Raw genomic sequence first — 24,387 nt, 5'->3', positions numbered from 1 at the left:
GGTAAGGAATTCCAAGAACGGCTGAACAGTGGACAGTTGGGCACTATATGGGGAACGAGATGAAGGCCTTGGAGCTGTGGCGCTGCTCTCAAAATTTGATATTGGGCTGCTTGGGTCTGGCAATTCCATGTGCAGCTTAATCTAGGGAGCTGATCAGGACCCAGGAAAAAGTTAGCTGATTGATGGTATCAAAAGGCAATCAGGAATTTGACACAACATTGTAAAATGACTGTAACTCAATAAAAAAAAAATGTAAAAAAAGAAAAAAAAAGGCAATCAGGGTTTGCACTGGGTAATTGCTTTCTGCGAGGGCAGCCTGGTTCCGGATCAGTAGGGGTGCACTGGGGGCAGAACAGGGAACTCTGAGAGAAGTCGTCCCTGGCCAGCTCTTGATCTGAGCATCCCAGTGGCCATCTGCATCCTGTATGCCTGATGGATGTGGGTCAAGTAGCAGCCCTTGTGACTCTCAAGGTTTCCTACTATCAAGCTTGTGATGTTCCTGAAAGAGCCTTGTGTGGGAGTCAGGACACGTGGGCTCCAATCACAACACCTCTCTCTGCTGTAGATAAGTGACTAATTCAGTTTCTGTCCTGAAAAGCTTTAACATCTGTGACTCTTAAGTGTCCCTCTGAGGTTACATATTTTCTTCTTCTGTGCTCTTTTGTGCAGTTATAATTTGGTTTTTCTCTTTGGGAACAGTGACCAAATCTTCTTCAAAGTAACCTTTCCATCTCCCTGCACTTAGTAGGATCTCATCTCATTCCTTTGCTTCTGTCCACTTGTAGCTGCAGCTACACCTGTGGGCTGTGATGGGCCCAGCAGTCTGTCCTGGTTACTTGTGCCTTACAGATTTTTCAATCCTCCCAGCCACCCTCTGAATTAGGCTACGTTTATGTGTTCAGTGGACAAACATTTGTTACAGTGGTGATTATCTTGTGGAGTTATGTAGTTAAGCAAACCAGGCAGTTAATGGATACAGTGATGGGGGGAAGTAACAGAGGATTGTGCCTAGGTGATCAGGGAAGCTTCCTGGGAGAAGCATCATCTTCGCCATGACCTGAGGGATGACAGGTGTCAGCCAGACTCAAGGTGGGGCTGCCATGGGAATGAGGTAGGAACCCGGGCCTCATAGCTGGGTAGACTTGATTTAAGTCCCAGATTTGCAACTACACAGATCACTTTTTTTTTTAAACCGCTCTCTAGGCACATCACTTAACCTCTCTCACCACTTTCCTTACTTAGAAATCCGTAGGGAATTGGCAGAAGTAAAGGAGATAATGCGTGTGAGGGCTGGGATCATAATATGAACCTATTATTACAAATATTAATATTGGTAGTTAAAAATCATATTCATAAGATTGTTCCTTTTCTATATGCAGATTGTACCTGAGTAAAGTAGTGTTAGCACGGAGAAAGTCATTACGGCTTGAGCAGAGTGTGAGGTGGGGACCAGGGAGCCACGAAGCTGGGAAGTGAGGCAGATTGGGTCCCTTTTACAGGTGAGAAAACTGAGGCTCTAAGGCGAATCATCATCCAATTTGGCAGTGAGTGGTGAAGCCAGGACTGGAACCCGGTTGTGTCAGACCCTTAGCAGTTCTGCTAATTTTTTTGGGTTGGTTTCAGTGGATGTGTTTTGACCAGCAGTCTTTCATGTAATCAAGTATGATCAAGGATCTGGACTCACTTAAGCTAACAAATGATTGTTCACAATAGACATGCAATTTAAAGCCTGGCTTGTGGGTTGAATTTATTTGGTTTTTGGCAGCTGTGGACTTTAACTTCAGGTAGATTTTTAACACAAAGAAAATAGTAGTGCAGGAAGGAGGAAATGTGAAGATAAAAGGGAAGGAGAAACCACAGGTGCCTTTGTGTTTGGAGCTCAGCTGCTGGTGAATCTGAAAGGATGGGGGTTGGGAGAAGGAGGGTGAAGCCAGCCCCAAACCTGACTGGAAGAAGGGAGATTGGAGCCCCTCTGGCTTTCCCATCTCCTAGATTCTCTTCCCAGGCCCAGCCCTGCCTCTCACCTCTGTCTCCTCTAGTGGGCAGGCAGGGTTTTGTGGTTTTGAGCTGTGCAGGACTTGAAGCTCTTCCTCACATCCTCAGGTTGTCCTGATGTTCCTGCAGTTTTTCCAGTGGGAGAGGGAGACCTGGACCTGTCAGAGCTCTCACGAGCTGGTATAATCCAGCTTCAGCACATCATGACCCGTGCATAATTGGCCCAAGAATGCAAGACTGTTCAAATTCAAAAATCAATGAATGTATTTAACCATAATAACAAACTAAAGAAAAAGGCAAAAAACTATGAGCCAAAAATTGTACTTAGTTCTACATTAAGCAAAATAAACCTGCCCAAACTGATGCTCTGACAGTATAGTCCACTTCAGGCACCACTGTGCTCTGTATCTCTTGTCCCCTTTGTAGCTTCATTGCTCTGATCATTGCCATTTCTTTACAAACACCTAGATTACACCTTCTCCCCATGGCCACTGATTACTCATCCAACATTTTTTAATAGATGCAATGACTCATTGGGAGGAGAGCTATTCCTAGCTCATGCAAAAAATATATTGAGGTGTAAAAATCTGTATAATTGACTCATAAATTTTCTGCACACACAATGACAAAGAAGTGTGTTGTCCATTTTTATTTCCATAACACACTCAGGATACTCTTCGTGAGGCCTTTTCTCTTGTATGGTTGCTCTAGTGGGGTCATAGGATGGCAAAAGGAAGACCAGTTCTTCCTAATGTTTTGAGAGTAACCTTGGGTCAAAATCCTGTCATTTTTAAAATCTTTGTATCAACTTTTGACATATTACTTGGCACATCAAGAGATTCAGTGCATGTTTTGATGAATGAATCAAAGAGAATTTTGAGAATTCCTTGTTTGGCAAGGGTCTCAATTCAAGACTTTAGTGTGAGACTCAAATACTCACCATGGAAATGACTATTCCTTGAAAAGAGTGACAGTCCCAACTCCAGTATAGTGATGGTTAGCGTTTCTCTGCTTATTACAACGACATGTGTAAAATGAAGGGAATGGGGACATAGTATTTAAAATCCCCTAGAGAACATCTTTTAAAGAGATCTGGGCCACCCATAGCATCTGAAGAAGTCCTGTGGAGCTGGCAGAGTGTTGTGACGGACAATGATTAGAGCTATGAGACTAGCTTTAGCACAGTTTTATTGTGCCTTAGGCTTTTGTGTGTTGTCTGTACACTTCAGTATGTTTGCTGTTTTTAAAAATCAGTGTATGAGTATACTTACATTAATGGGGTGAGGGGAACCTGGAACACAGTTTTACTCACTTAAGTTACTATTTATCTTTGAATTTTGACATATTGTTGGTCATATCTATGATTTATTTAATGCCTAATTCTTGATCATCTGCTTTGCTATGTGATTTCACTGAGAGAAATGGGGAGAGGTAGGCGTTCTCTGAGTCCTGGAATGGTAACATGACTTAATATGGTCTGTGAGATTTCAAAGATTCTTTGCAGGTGGGCTGAGAAGAGGATGTATCTGGCTAATTGAGAAAGCCAGACTGGGTGGGATTTCTCACCCCCAGAGGAGGTGAGGCCAAGAGACTTCTTCAGTTTACATGAAAAAACTTCTGAGTTTCCTGATTTGTTTGTCAGCTTTAGAAAAAGAAAGACAAGAACCTCTAATTATTTAGGGGCATTCTCCCCCTAAATCCAGATTTTTAGTTATCAAAAACATACCAAATTACTCCTCAGTGCTGATTATCCTTCAAGTTAAGCATCTTGTCTCAGGAACCTCTAGTCATAATAAATGGACACTTATGTCATAATCAAGTTTGAGTTCAGTGTTCTGAATACCTGAATAATCGTCATTTTCACATTGACTCCGATGTCTGTCTGTTCTAATTTGACTTAACGGAAGTTCTTCTCTATCAGGGATGGATGAATGAGATTTACAGCTATGATCCAGAAACTTACCACGCGACCTTGACACATTCAGTCTTTGTTCGACTTGAGGGTGGGACCTTAAGACTTTCAAAGCCCAATAAAAATATATCCAGGAGGGCAAGCTACAATGAAACAAAGACAGAGGTCACCTACATCAGCCAGAAAATCTACGACCTCTCGGACAGCAAGGTGAGCCCAATGAATTTTGGAAGCTTAGATGAGTGAAAAGCATTGGGAATCTTGGTTGCTTTACTGTATTTTCCCCTCTGTGTGTGTTTAAAGTATTTGTGTAATTTAGAGCAGTACCTCTCAAAGGTTAATATGCAGATGAATCACCCGAGCATCTTTTTAAATACAGAATCTGATTCAGCAACTATGAGTACAGCCTAAGAGTCTACATTTTTATGAACTCACAGGCAATACCCAAGCTGCTGGTCCGTGGACCACACTTTGAGAAGCAAGGGCATCATACGCTCTTCTGACTTTGAGAGTTAATTTTTTCAGTCAAACAAAGACATGTGCGATGGTGCTAGGGTAATAACTAATGGAGGCTCTGTAAATGTGAAATTATGGATGTGCAAAATAACTACATTTTGATAAAGTATTAATATACTTCTATTTTTGAGAAGTGTAAATTATTTGTTATTTGGAAAAGCTATAGGTTCTCTGTTCTTGTAACTTACGTGAGTGACCTTTGGGTTTCCCCAAAATGGCAGAAGTATTTAAAATAGTTTTTTTATAAATTCATTCTTAACTTGAGGTTAATAAACTCGAGCTTCCTATCTAGATCCAGTTTGATAAATTCTTTTTTTTCCCAGCTTAAATTTGGCCCAGAGTCTTTAAACACAGTTGATATCCTAACTAAGCTGATGATAATCCACTGAACAATTACTGTGCTACTGTTACCTGAAAATCATAGATCTTTGTAAGTCTTGCAAAATTCTTAAATATTTACTTTCTGGAATGATTTTGAAGAATAAGTTATTTCTAAAAATTTATTCCAGTTTCTATAGTCATGTTATAGACAGGTGGTAATTATTTCACATTCATCATTTTAGTCAAAAATACTGTAAATTTTGCTTTTATGCTCTGCACAGTAGTAATACACAAGATAGCCAGTTCTCAATTTAGTAAATAAATCTTTCCTCTTCCTCTGTAGATTTATCTTGTGCCTAAAAGTTTGGCTCGAAAACGAATCTGGAATAAAAAGTACCCTATTTGTATCGAGCTTGGTCGACAAGATGACTTTATGTCTAAGGCCCAGTCTGATAAAGAGACTTCTGAAGAAAAGCCACCAGCTGAGAGAGAGCTGGGAGGCGAGGACCCGAAGAAGCCATCCCACCCTCAGGAAGGAACAAGATCTGGCCAGCGGGATCAGATACTCTATCTCTTCGGGAGAACTGGCCGAGAAAAAGAGGAGTGGTTTAGGAGATTTGTTCTGGCATCTAAGCTGAAGTCAGAAGTCAGGAAGCCACCTGGTATCTCTGGAAGTAAACCAGGTAATGACACGTGTGCTAAATGCTTATGCATTTTTAAAGGGCCTTTGGGAGAATTGAGAGAGATTCCCAGGTAGGGAGGAAGGAAGCCCACCCTGAACTGATGACTATCTGGCACCTGAGGTATGTTCATGGAACATTTGCCTTGTAGGCTGATCACTGCAGTGCTTTGTACGCAATCATTTAACCAGTGAGGGAACCATTTACAGATGAATGAGTTTTTTGGTTTGTTTTTTGATTTACTTATTTATTTATTTTTGCTGTTGCTGCTTCCTTAAGGATTATATTTATTTTTACATGTTGTGGCTCCTCTAGGAGAAGAAGGAGCAGGAGAACCCTAGTTATAATAAGAAGGCAGGTGAAGTGGGGAGGGTATAGTTCAAGTGGTAGAGTGCATGCTTAGCATGCACAAGGTCCTGGGTTCAATCCCCAGTACCTCCTCTAAAAATAAATAAATAAACCTAATTACCTCCCCCAGCCAAAAAAAAAAAAAAGAGAGAGAGAGAGAGAGAAAGTTTTTAAAAATCTACAAAATAAAAAAGAAGGCAGGTAAGAAGGTAGCTTGTGCTCCCAAGCTCCTGGCCTTCAACTTGGCCTCCAAGCCTGAGATCCCCATCGAAGCCAGGAATTCTCTGGCCTCCTGACTCACTGCATTTGCATTACTCACCATGCACCTCTGTTCATTTTCTGTCCCTCTGCCCCATGTACTCTGCTTGGAACGTCACTGAATCTCTCACTGTTCTCCAAACATATTGTGCCCTGTCATTGCTTTTAGCATATGCTGTTTCCTCTACCTGGAATGCTCTTCCGTCACCTAGCTCAGGAAAATGCCAACTATTTCTTCAAGAGAGTCCAGAGATCACTACCTATGAAAGTCAGTCCTGGGCTGCGTGCCTCTCAGCTCTCTTGGGCAGAAGTACTCACCCTCTTCTTTCTGAAAGCCCTTTCAGTCATGCTTCAGTTACAGTGCTTATTACAGAAAACTGTAATTTATTTGCCTGGGTGCCTGAGTTCAAGGGCAGGGATTGTATATGTCTTATTCTTCTTTTCATTGTGGAGCCCAGAGAAAGTGCTTGACAAAAAATTTGTTGAATGAAAGATGGTGTGTTTGGAATTGCCATACGCCGTGGAGGGACAACTAGCCTTCTGCCCACTTGCCATGTGCCCCGTGGGGGTGTGTCAATCCTTTATTTGACCCTAAATGATTACCAGGAAAAAAAGAAAAAGGTACCTACCTACCAGATGTGTGTATGGCTCTTGTTACTCTGAATTTTCTTGGAGAAAATTTTTTTAAAAAAGAACTATTTAAAAAAATTATCTATTGTTACAGTGGGAGGTGTCTTGCAGGGTGGGAAATAACCTTGTAAATGTTTTTCAAACACTCATATATATCATTTTAGCTGCTTTTCAGCTGAACCCAGTGGAGTTTGTTCTGTGTTCCATTTATTTTGCAGTCCTTTTCTTCATCTGTATTAACAGCCATCACTTTTTTGCTGCAGGGGTTTTGCCCTCACACAGCCGGCACAACAGCCCCTCCGGGCACCTGACCCACAGCCGCAGCAGCAGCAAAGGCAGCGTGGAGGAGATCATGTCCCAGCCGAAGCAGAAGGAGCTGGCGGGCAGCGTGCGGCAGAAGATGCTCCTGGACTACAGTGTGTACATGGCCAGATGTGTCCCCCAAGAAAACCGAAGCCCCCAGAGGAGCCCTGTGCAGAGTGCAGAGAGCAGCCCCACAGCTGGGAAAAAGGTAACGCTGGCTGCCAGGGTGTAGCTTTTCTCCTCTTGGACTCATTTCCTCATACATGGGCCCTTCGAGTGCTTCTTGTCCCAGGCCCTATTCTAGGCCTTGGGGACACAGTGATGAACAAGACAGAGGAGGGCCCTGCCCTTCAGGAGCTTGTACCCTAGTCAGGGAGAGAGCGAGAAACAAATGTCGGGTGCTGATAAGGATTAAAATAAAGCCAAATAAGGGAGGATGGGAAGTGGCCAGAACTGCTAATATAGGTTGGTGGTCAAGGAAGGCCTCTTTGAGGACATGACATTTGGGCAGAGACCTGACCAAAGTGAGGAAGTGAGCCCTGGTGATCTGTGCGGGAGGAGCATTCCAGGTGCAGGGAACAGAAAGTTCAAAGGCCTCGAAGCAGGGATGTGGTTGAAGTTTTCAAGGAACTGTGATGAGTCTAGATGGGTGACCGTGAGCAAAGGACAGAGAGGCAGGGCCTCATCAGATCAGATCCTGGGAAGCCCTGGGAGGGTTTTGAGCAGGCAGTCGTGGTGGAGTGGCTCTCCATGGAGAGTGGAGAGTGGGCACAGGAGGAAGAGGGTGGGTGGGCCGTGGTCATGGCAGTGGAGAATGGGGCTGGCATGGAGGTGGTCATAGCTGGGGGTGAGAAGTGGCTGCCTTTGGGATCTGTGCTGGAGGAAAGCTGGCTGGATTTGCAGACGAATTAGATGAGGGGTGGAGAGAACCAGAGGAGGCAAAGATTACTTCTAGCTTTTGACGTGAGCAACTGGGTGATCAGTAGGGAAGTTCACAGAATCATTAGCAGTTGAGGTCTGATTCCTCAGTAACACTGTTCTTGAATTCTCAAACTCCTCAGCTGTGTCCACTGCTTCTTAAGGTTTACCATAAGCATTATTTCCAAAGTGTAACAGCTGGACAGTGACTCAAGATCATCTGTGATAAGATAACTATAAGCTGCCATATGCCAGACTGTTCACTACTTTAATAGAATTACTCAGATCCCTTGAATCGTCTTGTAAACTAGATCATATCCTTTCCATTTTGTAGATGGAGAAACCGAGCCTTATGGAGGTTTAAGTAGCTTAATGTCACAGTTGCTGGGTGATGGAGTGTACAGAATCTGACCTTAGACTCCAAGGCCCTTTGGCTGCCATGACTGCCATCGTGGTGGGTGGTTCTCAAACGGTGCTTGACCTGAGCCCCTGCCACCCCTCCCACTCAGGCTCTAAGGCACAGCCTCTTGCCTGTGGAGCATGAGGCCTGTTTTTCCCATGTTCAGTCACTGAAGTATTTGACATCTTACAGTGACTATATGTCAGTTAATGGGAAGCATTTGATGCCTTCCTCTTTGTGCCTTCAGCCATTATTCATTCTGTTGACCTCTTCAGCGAGGAGGAGGCCCTAGACCACCCCCCCAACTCGCCCCAGCCTCCTTTGTCAGGGTCCAAAAAAGACCATAAACCTTTACCTGCCTCTGATCCACTGCGTCCACCTCTGACCTAAGTTATCAGGTAGAGTGGGAAGGAGGCCTCCCTCTAAGCTAGGGTGGTACAATTTAAAACTGTTCTAGAAATGTCCTACCAGTGTTTACCACCAGTGAATCCCACCCCTCCCAATTCCCTTTCTCCCTGGGCTATCAGCTGTCTGGATTCTTATTAGACTCAGAAAAATCAGGAGGAGAATTGTGTGATGTAGGAAAATGATCTCATAAAATGCTTGTTTTTTTTTTTTTTTAAGAATTCCATAAATTAAAATAGAAAAGTTTTAGAACATTGTTTCCTTGGTATGTGTTACACCTGCTTGTTGTAGCATGTAATCACTGGGGTCTGTGGAAGCCCCAAGAGGGGCTGGGAGACCCTGATGGCACACAGTCAGGCCCTTGACCTAGCGACCTAGTGTTGCTCTCAGTGGGGTTGGGGGGGTGGGGTCTCTGTTACAAACCTTTTTTCCAGGTACTTGGCACTTACCCCTTTAAGCACCAAAACCTTTCTTTCCCCTTCTAAATCTGATGAAAATCTTTAAAAGCCACATTGCACTTTCTGGCCGCCTTAGGCAGAGCTAGGCAAGAATGATTTAATCTTCTCTTGATGATTTAAAGATGGAAATTCGGGCCTGTCGTCATGCAGGGCTACCAAGGTCAGAAGGCCTTTGGCCCCGGTCTGCGCCATTCCGCGCCACAGACCTTGCAGTGTTTTCTGTCGGTATCAGTTGGCTGGTGTTGGTGTGTGTCCCTCTAGTTGCCTTTCATTGAGCTCTGTCCCCGTCTCCCACCCCTGCCCTTAATTTAATGATTCTAATCTGCACAGGCTAGGAAACCAGAGAGCTGGAATTGTGTGAACAGAGATAACTGTCTTTGAAAGATGGCTGTTGAAGAAATTGCATGAACTTCAGTGCTGGGCTCCACCTCCACGCAGCCTGCCTGGAGCAGGTGTGGGCTGGCAGGGGTGGTCTGGTAGTTAAGAGGGTCTTGAATAAGGTCGAGGTGTGGTGTGTGTTTTTTGTTTTAGTTCAGTTACTGCATAACAAATAGCCCCAAAAGAAGTGGCTTAAAATAGTAACAGTGATTTACTTTGCTCACAAATTTGTAATCTGACCAAGCTTAGCTGTGACGCCTTCTCTCTGCTCCACGCGGTGTCAGCTGGGGAGGCTGGACTGGGGGCTGGAGGACCTGCTTCCAAGATGACACTTGCGTGGCTGGTAACATGCCGGGTGTTGGCTGGGAGCTCAACTAGAGCTGAGGGCTGAGGGCCTCTGGCCTCGGTTCCTCTCCACGTGGTCTGAGCTTCCTTCAGCGTGGTGACTGGGTTCCGAGCGCAGGTGTCCCTAGAGAAAGAGCCAGGTGGGCACTGTATTGCCTTTTATGACCTAGTCTGGGAAGTAAAACAATGTCACTGATCCTGCTCCATTAGTCAGAGTAGTCTAAGTGCCCTCCCAGCTTCAAGGAGAGGAGCAGAGAGTCCATCTCTTGCTGAGGGAGTTGCAAGTTCTTGGAAGAGCATCTGGGATGGGAAATATTGCACCATTTTTGGAAAGTAAGGTCTGCTACAGTGTTCCTACACTCCTTTCATTACTTTTCACGCTTCCCTTTATACGTCGGTGGAGATAGTTCTTTACTAGTTTTTAATTTTGCAGTTAGAGCAGATGAGGACCTTTACCCTACCCCCATCTTTGATTTTCTTTTCTTTTCTGTGCCCATGAAGCATTAACATGGTTCCAAAAACCAAAGCTATACAAAGACATATTCAGAAAAGTGCTGTCTCCCGCACCGTCCTGCTTCTGTTCACCCACGCCATCCCCCCCAATAGTGAACCAGTCTCCCTGGGCTCTGCTTCATCCTCTCTGGGTTTACTTCCCTGTCGGTCTTACTCAAAGGATAGCACGTTATGGATACTCTTTTGCATGTTGCTTTTTTCACTTACCAGTACGTTCTGGTAATCACTCCACCTCAGTTCATAGATATCTTCCCTTCCTCTTGTTTTCAAGCAGCTGCAAAGACTGGCTCCACTGTGTGAATGTTCTGTAGCATAGTCCATCTCCCTCTTATATGGGCATAGAGGTGGTTGGTAATGTTTTGCGATGATGAACAGTGCTGCAGTGAGCAACTGTGTATTTGTGTTTTTGTGTTATTGGGGGGTGTATCTTCAAGGTGAAGTCTTAGAATTGGCACTGCTAGATCAGAAGGTAGCCTCACATGTAGTTTTATTAGATGTTGCCAAGTTCCTCTCAGAAAGGATTGCACCAGTGTTTATTCCCACCAGTAATAAGAGTGCCTGTTTCCCCAGTTTCACCGAACGTGGACCTTTTGGATTAGTGCTCATCCTTCCTGCCAGAGACAGCCAGATTATTTTTTAAGGTCCATATTGCCTCTGGTATCTTGAGTTCAAGAGGAACTCAAAGAGCTCAGGAAACACAAAGGAACCTTTGACATCTCTTCAGGTTACACTATCTCCTGTATAGCGCAAGGAACTATATTCAGTTTCTTGTAATGAACCGTAATGGAAAAGAATATGAAAAAAATATAAATGTGTGTGTGTGTGTGTGTATAACCGAATTGCTTTGCTATACACCTGAAACGTGCTTATAAATCAACTACACTTCAGTAAAAAATAAGAATTTTAAAATAATCACCCAAAAAATGATTAACATGGAAACAAACAAAAGTTACAGTGTCTCTTCATCAGGGTTGGCCACCACTCAGATGCTTACCCAGGGTAGCACACCCCCTCCTCTTTCACAGACGGAGCCTGGGACACAACTCCCCACCCCTCAGCCCTGCTGCCACCTCTTACAGGCCATGTTCAAAGCACCTCTTACCCTGAGGGCCCCAGATCTAATGGTAACATCCAAACACTTGGCCTCCTTTCTCACACGTTGCCTAGTGCTAAACTAGGTCAGGAGGTGAGTGGGGCCACTGTGCTCAGAAGCCAAACCAATGTTAGGAACACCCAGTGATAATTAGTACGTATAGACTAGATTTGTGTTAAACAATGCTAAAGCACTTTTGGTAGTTATTCTTACCCATAATAATTAACAAAATGTTCCAGAGATTCTGCATATTGAGGTAACTTTGGAGCTCAAAGTTTGAGTTACAAAATACCACTATTTTTGGAGGAAGGGCCCGGTTCTCCAGATGTTCTGTGGTTGGTGGTTGGTGGTTGGTCGCAGAGCCCTGACTGGCCCTCGTGACTCTGCTTTATCTCACATACACGAGCTGTGCCAGCCTCTGAAGCCTCCAAACCCTGTGACCTTGGTGCCATTTTCTCTCTTCTCAGGCAGCTTAACCGCTGCAGCAGTGAGGCCGTGAGGCTGGCTGAGGGGGCCCAGGGCTTTAGCATCTTGTTGAGGTTGTCTGCTTGGTTTGAACAGATTTAAATAGTAACTCAGACAACAAGGAAATAGGAAACTCTCGTTTTAAACATGTCTCAAGGTGGAGAATCAAGATAATGAACGTACCCATCACCCTCAGAACGTCCCTCATGCTCTTATAATCCCTCCCTCTGCTCATCCCAGTTTAAAAAGTGTTGCTCCACTATCTTTGGTTTACGATAGACATGCTGCCATCCTTATCTTTGTCCTTGGAATGTAATACGTCTTTTCTCTGGCCATTTTTATCTTTATCACTGGTTTTGAGAAATTTGATCATGATATGTCTTGGTGTAGTTTTCTTCATGTTTCCTATGCTTGGAGTTCATCAGTCTTCCCAGATCTGTGGATTTATAATTTTCATCAAATTTGGCAATTTTTTGGATATTATTTCTCCAATTACATGTACATTAAAGCTGATTAAAGTTGTCTTACATTAAAAAGAAAAAGTCTAAAGGTGGGATAGTATTAACGGTAGTGTGGGTACCTCAGGAAGGGAGACCCCACAGGCAGCCTGCAGTTTTGCTCGGGGTGTGAAGCCCAGGAGGCTGCCTGTTCTGTGTGCCCTGAAGTGGCCTTCCTGGGAGAGAGGACCGTCAGTGAGGTGGTGCTGTGTTTGTCCCCCAAGGTGAGGCTCTGGTGTTCAGATCACATCAGGCACTTGCATGTTCCTTTTCAGTGGAAGGTTTTAAGAAATATTTAGAGATGATAGAGGCTGCCCCATGTTTGGAGAGTCCTGTCTTCATTATTATTAGTTCCTCTTATTCTCTTGTTACCTATTAACTGGATCATAAGATACTACTTCCTGTTTGGTGTTATCAGGAGATGAGAACTCTACAGAGCAAACAGGAATCAAATAGGAACCAAGAAATCTTAATTGGCAGGGTGGTTTCCCAAGGCTTTGCCTTTCCCTCCTCAGAGTCGGCTTTTGAAACATTTAAAAATGGAAATTGCAAAGTGCTTATCATTCAATAAGTAAGAAATATGAAGCTATATATCCAATTTTAAAATAAATTTTAGAAAGGATACAGACAAGAGTGCCAAGACGATTCAGTGGGGGAAAGAATAGTCTTTTCAACAAATAGTGCTGGAACAACGGGACATCCACATGCAAAGGAATGAGTTTGGACCCCTTCCTCACACCATATGCAAAAATTAAGTCAAAATGGATTGTACACCTCAATGGAAGAGCTAAAACTATAAAACTCTTAAAACACAGGATTAATCTGTGATTTGGGGCTAGGTAAAGCCTTCTTAGCTAAGTGCACGAAAAGTGCACATAGCCAAAGGAAATACAGATAAATTGGACTTCATCAAAATTAAAAACTTTAGTGCCGCAAACAGCACCATCAAGAAAGTGGAAAGACAACCCAAAGAGTCTGCAGATCATATGTCTAAGGGTCTTGTACCTAGAATATATAAAGAACTCTTGCAACTCAATAGTAAATGGTAAATAGCTCAAGTAAGAAATGGACAAAGGATCTGGATAGATATTTCTCCAAAGAAGATACACAAATGGCCAATAAGCATATGAAAAGATATTCAAGGTCATTAGCCATCAGGGAGCTGCAAGTCAAAACCATAATGAGAGACTACTTCTAAACCACTCTGATGGCTAGAAAGAAAAAGACATGATAACAAGTACTAGTGAGGATGTGGGGAAACTGGCACCCTTGTTCAGCGGTACTGTAAAATGATGCAGCTGCTGTGGAAAACAGTTTGGTAGTTCCTCAAAATGTTAAACAGATTTGTATGATCCAGCAATTCCACTCTTACGTCTATCTCTGAGAGAAATGAAAACGTAGGTCCACACAAAAACTTGTGCACAACTGTCCATAGCAGGGTTATTCCAGTAGCTAGAAATGGAAAACAACTGAAATACCCATCAGGTGGAGAAAGGGTGAAGCGTGGTACATGCACATGGTAGAGAATACTATTCTGCAATGAAAAGGAGTGATGTGCGGACACACACTGCAGCGTGGATCACCTTCACAACATCACGCTTAGTCAGAGAAGTCAGTCACAAAAGACCACATATTGTATGATTCCGTTTATACGAAATGTCCAAAGTAGGCAAATTCATTGGGACCAGTTAGTGGTAGGTTGCCTCTGGCTGTGGGGATGGAGTTGGGAATGACTGCTAATGGGTACAGGGTTTCTTTGGAGGTAATGAAGATACTCTAAAATTGTGATGATAGCTTCATAACTCTGAATATACCAAAACCCACCAATTATGCTCTTTAAATAGGTGAATTGTATGGTATGTGAATTATATCTCAGTAAATCTGTTTTTAAAAAAGGATACAAAAACCACATTAGTTTTTTTTAAGTTCTGTACTCTTGGAAGTGTATATATACATTGAAAAAGACTGAAAGGAAATATAGTTTAAGTGTTTTAAATAATTGTGTCTGAACAGGGAGATTATGGTTGTTTTCTGCAATAAGTATACTTGTTTTTATAATTGGCAAAGCAGCTAATGGTGGGGAGTGTGTGCCTTCCGCTGTGCCTTCTCCTTTGTGAAACCCTCGTGGCACCAGATTATGGGTGACCAGACCTTAGCAGCAAAGCCACTAAGCTCTCTTTGTCCCCAAAAAGCTGGGCTGATCTCCTGGCTATTTGTAATAGAAAAGTTATGCTACAAAACTAAGTAAATCTGTAGTACTTTATTTTTGTAGTTTAGTTTTTGATAAAATATCTCCCAAGAGCTACTCAGACGCCTGTTATAGCCCTGCTTCGGCTTCAGGCCGCTGAACTCTCCAGACTTTGTTTTGGAAGCCATTTTTAGAAACTCACCCTTTCTGCACGTACATCAGTAGTTGAACTGGTGAGATGAATATGCTTCTCACATTCCTTCCTGCAGCCAAACAGCAACATTAGGAAATGTATGCACATTTTTTTTAAGGTTTTAAATTTTTATGACTTTCATTGGAAGTGAGTTCTTTCCAGCAGCGTGTTGAATCCAGATTTTGTTCATAAAGTTGCTTTGATGCGTTGTCAGTGTTCTGCTGCTCATGGGTTTCTCTTTGTTCCCAATGAGTCTGTGGAGAGAAGCCTGCATTAGAAGAAGGAGCTGTTGAAAAGGAAAAACAACCTGTTTGTCAGTTATTTCAGAAATTTGTTTCCACATCATATGCCTTTGGCTTGGACAAAAGTTGTGAAATAGCCTTTGTTTCATGCTATTTTGTCTTAAACCTGTTTCCTGTGAATAACTAGGGTTGTAAGGAAAGGTTAGTAAAGGGTCAGCTCTCCCACATGAGAAGGGGAAGAGTAACCTCTTCTCTTATGCAGCCTCCATATCTGAGTGAGACATGCAGTGACCTGCGTGGGCAGCGTCTTGGCACAGGCTGGAAACCCCGGGGAGGAGGGCATTGTCCCCGGGGGAGTGTTTACTCAGAGGTCTGTGTAGATGGTCTGATGTGACTCAGAGACAGTGATCTCGGAAAAGCTAGACAGATCTCCTTGGGGACAGGGCAAAGACATTCAGGCAGAGAGAAATGTGATTCCAAAAAGCACGTACAGCTTGTGGCATGACTGAGCACTCGCTGGGCCCAGACTTCCACTGGTCCGTCTGGGACCTGGTGGTAGAGGTGCCTTGGTTAACATCAGAAGACTTCACAGCACGAGGGAAGCACAGAGAGAATGCTCGAGCACCATGCAGATGAGTCAGGCAGAGCTGTGTCTTCTGAAATGCATTGACCACCAGGTATTATTTTTTAAACCAGAGTACTTTTTCTTTTTTAATGAAACTCACCGACATTCATAAGGGAGAACTTTGAAAACACCCAAATTTGAAGGACTCCTAGGACATAGAATATTGTCCCTTATATGCAGTAACATGAGATTGAAAAGTGCAAGTGAACCCCCAGGTCCCCAGAGATGGAGACGGCACAAGCTCTGAGAAGACTGGAGGACAGAGGGTGCTGGGCAGCCCTCCCGGCCCTGCGCAAGCTCAGTGCCCGGGGCATCTGGTCAGACCCTAAAGACTCCAGGCTTCAGGACAATCGCAGCTGGGTACCTGCCATAGACCTTTAGGGCTCTCACGGGCCGTCAGACCTCTCGGTGTCACATCCACAAGCACCAAGCCACCTGTGTACTCTGCCCCCGCCTAGGACACAGCTGTGCTGGGGCACAGTCCTGGCTGCCCACGACAAGCAGCACTGGTGTGAGCCCACACGTATGGGGCACAGAGGCGGTGAGGTGTCTGGAATATGTGATGGCTGCAGGCAGCCCGTGAGAGCAGGACACATGCATTTGTATAAATCACAGAAGCAGGAGGAAAGGTGAGCAATTCACAGATTCCTGCATTTCTAGTTCTTTTGGTCTTTGCTTTCCAAGGCTAATTGTTTCTACAAGGCTGTCATCTAATTAGAGACCTCGGCACAGGGACATGTCTGTCACACCAGGGACAAGTCACACCCCCTTCCTCCCACAGGACAGAGCAGGTGGAGGACAGGGAGGAGGCTGTGAGGCAGGCTGTGCTGATGAATTAGGGGCCTTGGGCAGGGCACTGAGAGGTTCCGAGACTGTTTTCTCCTCCCTCAAAAAGAAGTAAAAGTTCTGTCCTGGTTTTCACGAGATGTAAATGAGGGGACCTAAGAAGGAGTCTTATCATAGGGCCTGGCGTGGGGTCAGTGGACACCACCAAGCATCACTGCACTGCCACACTGCCCGTGGATGTCACCACCACTCCTCCCTTCTTCACCCCGACCCTGGCCCTCTTCGGGCAAGAGTCCATAGTCTGGTACTTAGCCTTGGAAATTGGAGACTAACAGGGTTTTCTCTTTTCCCACCTTGCACATTGGCCATGACGGATGTTTCAGATGGACTGTATCAATGGAGGTGAGGCCCAGGGTGTTTCACTGGGCTGAGATGATGGGCGGGAACAGCTGTAGGAGTTCCACAGAATTCCTCTCTTTAATCCAGGGCTGTGAGTCTCAACCTCACCTGTTCATGACATTGGTGAAAGAGCTTCTAAAAGCCCTCATACCCACTTAAATTAGTATCTCTGGATATAGGACCCAGACACCAGCGTTTCTGAGCACCCCCTGCCCCTCTCCCAGGTGAGTCATGACCTCGTAAGAGTCAGGCTGAATGTGAGAGTCTGGGCATTGGGAGACTCTGGGGCTGCCTGGTGAGACCAGCTTGACAGTTACACATCCTGGGAGCCTTAGCTGGAAGGGAGATAGGCAGACATTTGATCAGATAAATCATTGATTCAGGATGTTGGTACCAAGCTAATCAAGGTGGGGGGTGGGCAGAGTATTACGGCTGAGCTAATTGTATGAAAATATTAGCTGGTTCACAAGAAGACTGGTAGAAAAAGAAAATAGTCAAAGAGGAGTTTTTTTTATCTCTGATGGTGGCTTTTGTTGCCCTTTTTCTATTCTCTGACATAACTTGGGACTTGTAATTTATAGGGAGAAAACACAACTCATGCGGTCGCGCATCTCTAGGGGGAGGAACCTTTAGTGACTTTATAAAAATAAGCACCTGTCTTGTTCTCCAGTTGCTTTCTAGCTAATTTTGGTCCCTTTTCTTTCGCCAGTTGCCAGAGGCTCCACCCTCCGAGGAGGAAGAACAGGAAGCCTGGGTGAACGCCTTGCTTGGAAGAATGTTTTGGGACTTCTTAGGAGAGAAGTACTGGTCTGATCTGGTGTCTAAGAAAATCCAAATGAAACTCAGCAAAATAAAGGTATTGTTTTCCATACCAGAGGCTTCCAATTCATCATGTATCTTAATTTCTGGAAGTTTTGTACCCTTATATCCTAAGTGAAAAATAATTTGGTTTAAAGCATGTAACAAATGGGAGTAGTGAGTTCTTATCAAACAACATGTGTGGGCTGTGCCCTTGACCGTAGGACTAAGTGCATCTGGGGATTTAGTGCATGTTCCTGTTTGTTTTTTCCTGTTCTTGCCCTCATTGTTTATCCACTCCAGGTGGTGATCCAGAATTTGGTTTATGAAAACGTGAGCTTTTGTAGCTGGTTTGTTGTATAAAATTTTCTGTCTTTTAAGTTAGTAATGAGCTTAAGTTGTATGCCTGGAGAGCCCACCGAGCCTCACAGTCTTGGCCACGTAGCATATGCTCTGAGGAAAATGCCAGACTGCTTAAAACCTCTTTCTCAACTCCCTCTCAAAGCTGAGAAGGTTACTGTTGCACTCTGAATGTGTCTGCATTTGACCTTTACTTCTGGCCAGATGGTATTTTATTTTGGGCTCCCTCTTTGCTGAGGAAACAGTCCTGGTGCTGTTGTAGGCCCACTTGGAAGTGAGTTTAAACTTGCATAAGTATTCTTCATGATTGCCACTAAAAGACTCATTTAGTACCACCTTTACCAACCAAGAAATCTTATATAGGTTACTTTCAAGTAAGTCTTTGATCCAGTGAAGACCCAATCAAGAGTGAGTCACTTTGGTCTCCAGATTGTCACTGAGAGCTTAGCTTGCTGTCAGCAACTTAAGTCAGTGGCTCTTTTTGGGTCATGGATACCTCTGAGAAGCAGAAACATACGGGCCCTTTCCCTAGAAAAACGCACTTTGACCCAGCTTATTGCCCGCGATTTCAGAGAGTTCAAGGACTCCAAGTTAGAAATCTGTGAGCTAAGGTAAATCATATTAAAAGGAAAATGTAGGCATGGAGGAGCTTTGACTTGATTTCTGTCATTCTTTGGGTCATGAACAGGGCCTTTCCTGCCTCAGTCAGGCTCTCTCTGCCACTGTGGCCTCGTGTCATCCCTTCCCCAGCCCCCGATGAGAAGGAGGGGCTGCCTCCAAAGCTGGAAGAGCAGATCTTGAGGCAGGAGTCGGGGCAGGGATTCAGGAGGGCTCTGTTGAGGGTCAGCCTGTTGTTCTCGGGGTGAGTTGAGGGTTGAACCCGCTCTGCCAGCCAGGTCTGGGGAGGGGAGCAGGAGAGGAGAGGCTGGCAGCCAACCTGGAGCCCCCTCAACCTCTTCCCCTTTTTGGAAGATGACGGAGGGCTTGAGTTCCTGGGTCCAGGCACATGGGTGGGGCTGGTGCTCCTCTTTTCCTGAAGACTGTTCCCTGAGCAGGAGGGCTGCGGGATCTGGCACAGGGCGACAGAAAGCGGGGCCTGTCTGAGCATGCAGGTTCTAGCGTGGACTCGGAGAGGGCAGGGAGCCACGGTCCTCTCTGACAGTGGAAGTCCCCAGAGCCTCTGCCCTCCCGGGGTGGTGGGGGAGTTTCATCTTCTCCCTTTGCTGGCCATGTGGGCTTTCGCAGGCCACAAACTTAAACTCCCTTTTGTTTTTTGAGGTCAGAAGTGCTGGGAGGTTAGGATGGAGAAAAGTGACCTCGATTCAGCTGGAACACCAGCTGTACCCCATCCGTTGCCAGCCTCAGCACCTCCCACCCTCCACCCCAACCTGAGCTGCGGCCCCGTGAAGTGCCCTGCAGACCGGAGGGGACCCTGGCAATGGAATAAACAGGAAGGCAGTAGGACATGAGTTTAGTTCTGAACCTGCCACCACCCCTGCCAAAAGAACTCTTAATATCACCAATATCCAAGTGTCCCTGGGAAGGGCTGTTCCTTAAACCTAGTAGTGGGTATTGGTTCATGGCCAGTCAACGGCCAGAATGACTGGAGGAGCCTGAGCTGCCCGCTGTGACAGAGATCTCCCCTGGTTTCTTTGAAGGCCTGACGCAGGGAGAGCTCTTTGCTGGCCTTGCCCTGCACCCTCACCTGTGATAACGATTCATAAAAAGCAGCCCTGTGTGTGTATCTGGCACCCAGTGATGCGTTTAAAATGAGCTGAGTTTCTGCCCCACCAGCAAGTACACCCTGGGCCTCGGCTGGCTGCTCCAGCACCACTTGGAGCCCTCAGGAGTTGTGGGCCTTGGTGCCCTTGTCAGCAAATGCAGCTTTTACTACATACGGCTTCTGACTCACCCCTCACCTACCTGGAGAACATCCAGTCCCCAGCTGGGTTTACCCAGGGGGATAGAGAACACACAGTGGGTTCCTGTCTCACTGCGGTGCCCTTTAGGGGGGAAGAAGAGAGTCTCTGGTTGAAAAGAGCAGGAGGAGGAGTGACCTTTCCTTGCCTTCCCCTGTAGAGCAGGAAGGAAGCGGCTTTAGGGCCTGCCTGGTCCTGAGAGTTTTGATTCAGCTCAGAGATCTGAGTAAGGGGGAGGGGTGATTGGCTAGAGATGTTCTAGGATCTGAGTTGGGTACTCAGGTGAATAAATAGAAAATGAGGTGCTGCTGATCCCCCTCCCGCCCAGTTCTGCTTCCTGGCAATCAGTGCCCACCCCACCCCCGCCGAGGCTTTCTCAGTCCCAGTCTGTCAGTTCCCGCCTTCATCTTAGGTCGCACCTCAGGTCCTTCCCCTGCCCTCGTGGGGGCCCAGGAAGCAGGACAGGGTGAGGTGGGAGGCTGGACAGGGCACAGGGAGAGACACCACGTTCCTTCTGTCTGCATTCCCTCTCACTCCCCTGGCTCAGTGTCGACTCCTGTTCCCATAGAAACCTGGCGTGCCCCTGAAACACTGGGTATTAGAGTGCCAATAATAGACAAAAAGGACTGGGGCAAGGGTGTAAGATTTTGGCTACACTCTTGACCGAGTAGCATTCTGTAGGCTGATTGGGAGGCCAACCACCACATAACATTGATGCTTTGGAAAAAGGTTTTCCAAATAAAGCAACCGCCAATTCAAAAATGCACATTTGAACACTGCCTCTAGTCAGTTGTCCACCTCACACGTTATAACCTCTTTAAATTAACACCTCCATCCCCACAAAAAATGAAAGATGAAGTTCTCTGACTGGTGAATCCTGAAAGCATCTAAGTATCTCTGCAGAGAGACAGCTGAAGAGGCCCAGCCAAAATAGATATTAAATCCACACCTGGCTAGATGCTACCTCGTTTTATGGGAAATGTTCAGCATATGTTCAATTTTTTAAAACTCTTAATTATATTCTAAATTTTACAAAATTATTCTAACATTCAGCTGGAGCAGTACTCATGAGAATAAGAAAATTATGGTGGGGAAGAAAAGAGAGGGACTTGCCAGATTTAAAAATGTGCTTTAAAGCTACAGTAGCAGAAGCAGTTTGATACTGGTGGGAACAGAGTGCAGTGGAATTTCATACTGAAAGGTGGCATCGCAGGTCAGCAGGGAAAGATGTGGTTGTTCAAAAAGTGGGTTGACACCAGATTGGCCCTTGGGAAGAAAATTAAGGTGGATCCCTAATTTACATCTTGCACTAAAATTAAGAGTGGACTAAAGATTTCTTTGCGTATACAAACACATACATAAATCCAGGTGGAGGAAACGCAGATGGGTTAGTTTTGTGCTCTTGAGGTGAGGTAGGAATGGCCGGGCATGACAGCAGTGCTCTTGTGCAGGGTAAATGCCTGCTGCTGCTGCACTAATTGGGGTCCCAGCAGGAAGCAGATGGCGCAGTCAGATGGAGCGGGCTGAGGGGGGAGTTTCACAAAGGGGGAGGTTTATAAAGGGTGGGCCGATGTAGGGACACTGAGAGGCACAGCGCGGCAACCCAGGGCTGGCAGCAGCGGGGAGCCGTTACCATTCCCTGAAGGGGCGAAAGTTGGGGGCAGTTACCCAGACTCGGGCAGGGAGGCTGTGGGGAGAGGGCTGCCGGTCTGCCAGGAGCTGTGGCTTCACTAGCGGGAGGGGACGGATGCCCCACAGTTCTCTTCTCCATGGACCTCCCGCCGCCCCACGGGCCTCTCAGGGTGCAGTGAGGAACTGGAATCCAGGAGGGCAAAGGGAAGACACACAGCGTGGGGTTATGGGGTGTGATCTTTTTTTCCAAAGATTTGAGTACATGTTGTGAGTTGGCCTACAAGAAATGTTGTGATTTCTTAACTCCCCACTAGTAGTCTGAGACTATAGCCAACTCTGGGCGTTATTAGCCTGTGACCCGCGGGACTGGTTCCTTCTCCAAGTCTCTGGCCACTTTTCAGAGGAGCCTTCGCTGACCTCCTTATCTAAAATACCCCAGGTTCCCTCTGTCCCATTATCCACCTTATTTTCTCTGTGGCTGTAATCACTCTTGAAGTTAGATTATTTGTCTACTTGTTTATCTGTTTCTGCCTCTTCAATACAAACTCCACGAGAGGTTGACCTTGCCCGACTCGTCCACGGCTCTCTCTGTAGTACAATGCCTACTATGTGGTATGTGCACGATAAATGTGGGTTAAAGCAATGTGTCCCCCAACCCTTCACCATCGTTCCCTCTGGGAGTATGTTGAGTTCTAACACTTACCAGGTTCCTGACGTGCCTCACTGGTTGTTTGTGTCTCTTCTCTAGCTCCCCTACTTCATGAACGAGCTAACTCTGACGGAACTCGACATGGGGGTAGCTGTGCCAAAAATCCTTCAGGCCTTCAAGCCTTACGTTGATCACCAAGGTAACTCTTCATTGACTCTAACGAGGAACTGAGCTATCTACTTATGCTTGTGTGAAAATGTTTCCATCACTGCAGATTGAATACCAAGGCTTTGTTTTTGGGGGCAGTTGGGGGCTTTTTAACCATCTATCTTGTGTTTCATGTCTTCCGTTATTCACAGTCACAGCCTGACGCTGATGGGGAGTAGATCAGGACTCCCCCCTCCTCATCCTTCTTGTCTTCTGGATCCTTACAGGTTAGAGATGCCCACATGCCAGTTATGGGGCCTGAGCTTTGGTGTGGCCCGGTCCTGGACGGCTACAGCTCTTGCCTGGGTGGGAGACAGTGGGCTGCATTTCAGGCTGCTCACTCCGCGCGGCCTCACGTGCGCACCTGCCCCGCCCTGGACTCTTACCCCAGGAGCTGCCTCTCCTCAGATGTACTGATATCTCTACCTTGCCCTAACTTATAGGGTGCACATTCTTGGAGCTTCGAGTTTTACATCTTTCTGTTCTTTGCCACTCCTAGTAGGTGCTCAGTAGGGGTTTGAAAAATGAAGACTTATATTGTCAGACAGTATTTTGAGAGTAAGGCTCTGTGCTTGAGGGAAGTCCTCAAAACTGGCTTTTAAGACATACCGACACATTATTTATGCCTACTTGTGTATGTGTGTGTGTGAAAAGTTGATTAGAATGTGTGAAGAGTTTAAATAAAATTGAGATATAAAGATTTATGTGCATTTTGAGGCATCTTAGTGGGAAATTGAGTACCCAGGAGTTTGGTGAAAAGAAGACTGAAGTAGGCAAGAAGAGTCATGAACAGGAAGGGAAAAATCTCCCCGTCATGGAAGCATCCGACTTCTTTCTGTAATATCCCTTTCCAAATGAGCCCCTGTCCACTTAAACTGGATTTAGTTACATTATTCCTCAACGGCTCAGGAACAGTCAGGGAGAAAATAATTGTAACTTTTCAAGAGAGTGAGATTTGTTTTGGAGTAAATGTTTTGTAAAATTTATAGACTATAGCATCTACTTTTGTCTCTGTATGACTGTATCAGATGGCTCCTGAACATATTTAGTGAAATCAAGTTCTGTGTTGTATACATTTGATGCAAATACAAAGGTTTTTTTTCTAGCAGTACAATGAGCAGCTCTAGCAAATCTCTCTAGCAATATTTCAGCTGACAATGAAGCCTGTATTTCCAGGTCTTTTAGCATCCCATCGATTTCAGAGAAGGATAGAGCAGAGAATTACTTGCAAATTCAGAAGTCCATCTAATAGCCTGGTGAGATCACTTGTGACCACTTGATTGTGTCTACACTTTGATGAATCTGAGTGCTCCTAGCTTTAGTTAACTTCTGGTTTGCTCAGTAAAACTGGAAAGAGTTTTTGCAAATGGTCTAGCTAGAGTTCTTTTAACTGTATGTGAAATTTTACAAGATGCATTATCTATGTGTGGAGTGCAGAACTAGGATCTTCGCCCCACTGGCCTACGAGGGCTGCCTGCCTTCCTCTGGCTCTAGCGGGCTTTGGGTTGCCCTTTGCTCTTTGTCTCTTTAGGAGTTGGCTTCTAACTAGCTGGTAAATGATCAGCTAATATAGACCTCCTGAGAGTCAGGCTTAATTAAAGAAAGTAAATAATACGTGTGCATGCTCTATTTTCTAATGCTTTATCTCTTATCTCAGGACTGTGCTTTGTTGAATTAGTAGAAATTTCCAATAAGAGGGGACAGGGCCACAGCTGGGCTTTGCAGCATCTAAGAAGTGTCCCTGTGGCTGTGAACTCTGCAGCCTCTCGGGGCAGCTTTGTAAGGCTTTGAGTGAAATTCACCAAATGCCTAAGTCTCAAGTCTGTTTCTTGTTCCTCTGGAGCTGGAGCTGTAGCAAGACATTTTATTATATAGATCAAAGCTTTGCCAGTTTTTAATCCATTTGAGGCTTACTTAACTCCTTTCAGGGCAAGTTTTAGAGATCTGCCTGCTT

At 45.3% G+C, this 24,387-nt stretch overlaps 1 protein-coding gene across 3 annotated transcripts in view; it reads left to right on the top strand.

Moving 5' to 3' along the window:
- Positions 1 to 24,387, top strand: part of TEX2 (testis expressed 2) — a 98,301-nt gene that overhangs the window by 55,349 nt on the left and 18,565 nt on the right. For all 3 annotated transcript variants that reach the window (XM_074343491.1, XM_074343489.1, XM_074343490.1), the window contains exons 3-7: positions 3,917 to 4,117; positions 5,088 to 5,427; positions 6,924 to 7,171; positions 17,578 to 17,724; positions 22,326 to 22,425. In XM_074343491.1, coding sequence (XP_074199592.1) covers positions 3,917 to 4,117; positions 5,088 to 5,427; positions 6,924 to 7,171; positions 17,578 to 17,724; positions 22,326 to 22,425 — 1,036 coding nt within the window. The remainder of the gene's footprint in view (positions 1 to 3,916; positions 4,118 to 5,087; positions 5,428 to 6,923; positions 7,172 to 17,577; positions 17,725 to 22,325; positions 22,426 to 24,387) is intronic.

Source organism: Camelus bactrianus, chromosome 16, assembly GCF_048773025.1.
Source record: "Camelus bactrianus isolate YW-2024 breed Bactrian camel chromosome 16, ASM4877302v1, whole genome shotgun sequence".
In the NCBI taxonomy this organism is placed as follows: domain Eukaryota; kingdom Metazoa; phylum Chordata; class Mammalia; order Artiodactyla; family Camelidae; genus Camelus; species Camelus bactrianus.
The sequence above is the reverse complement of the archived record's forward strand: the minus strand, read 5'-3'. Positions and strand labels throughout refer to the sequence as shown.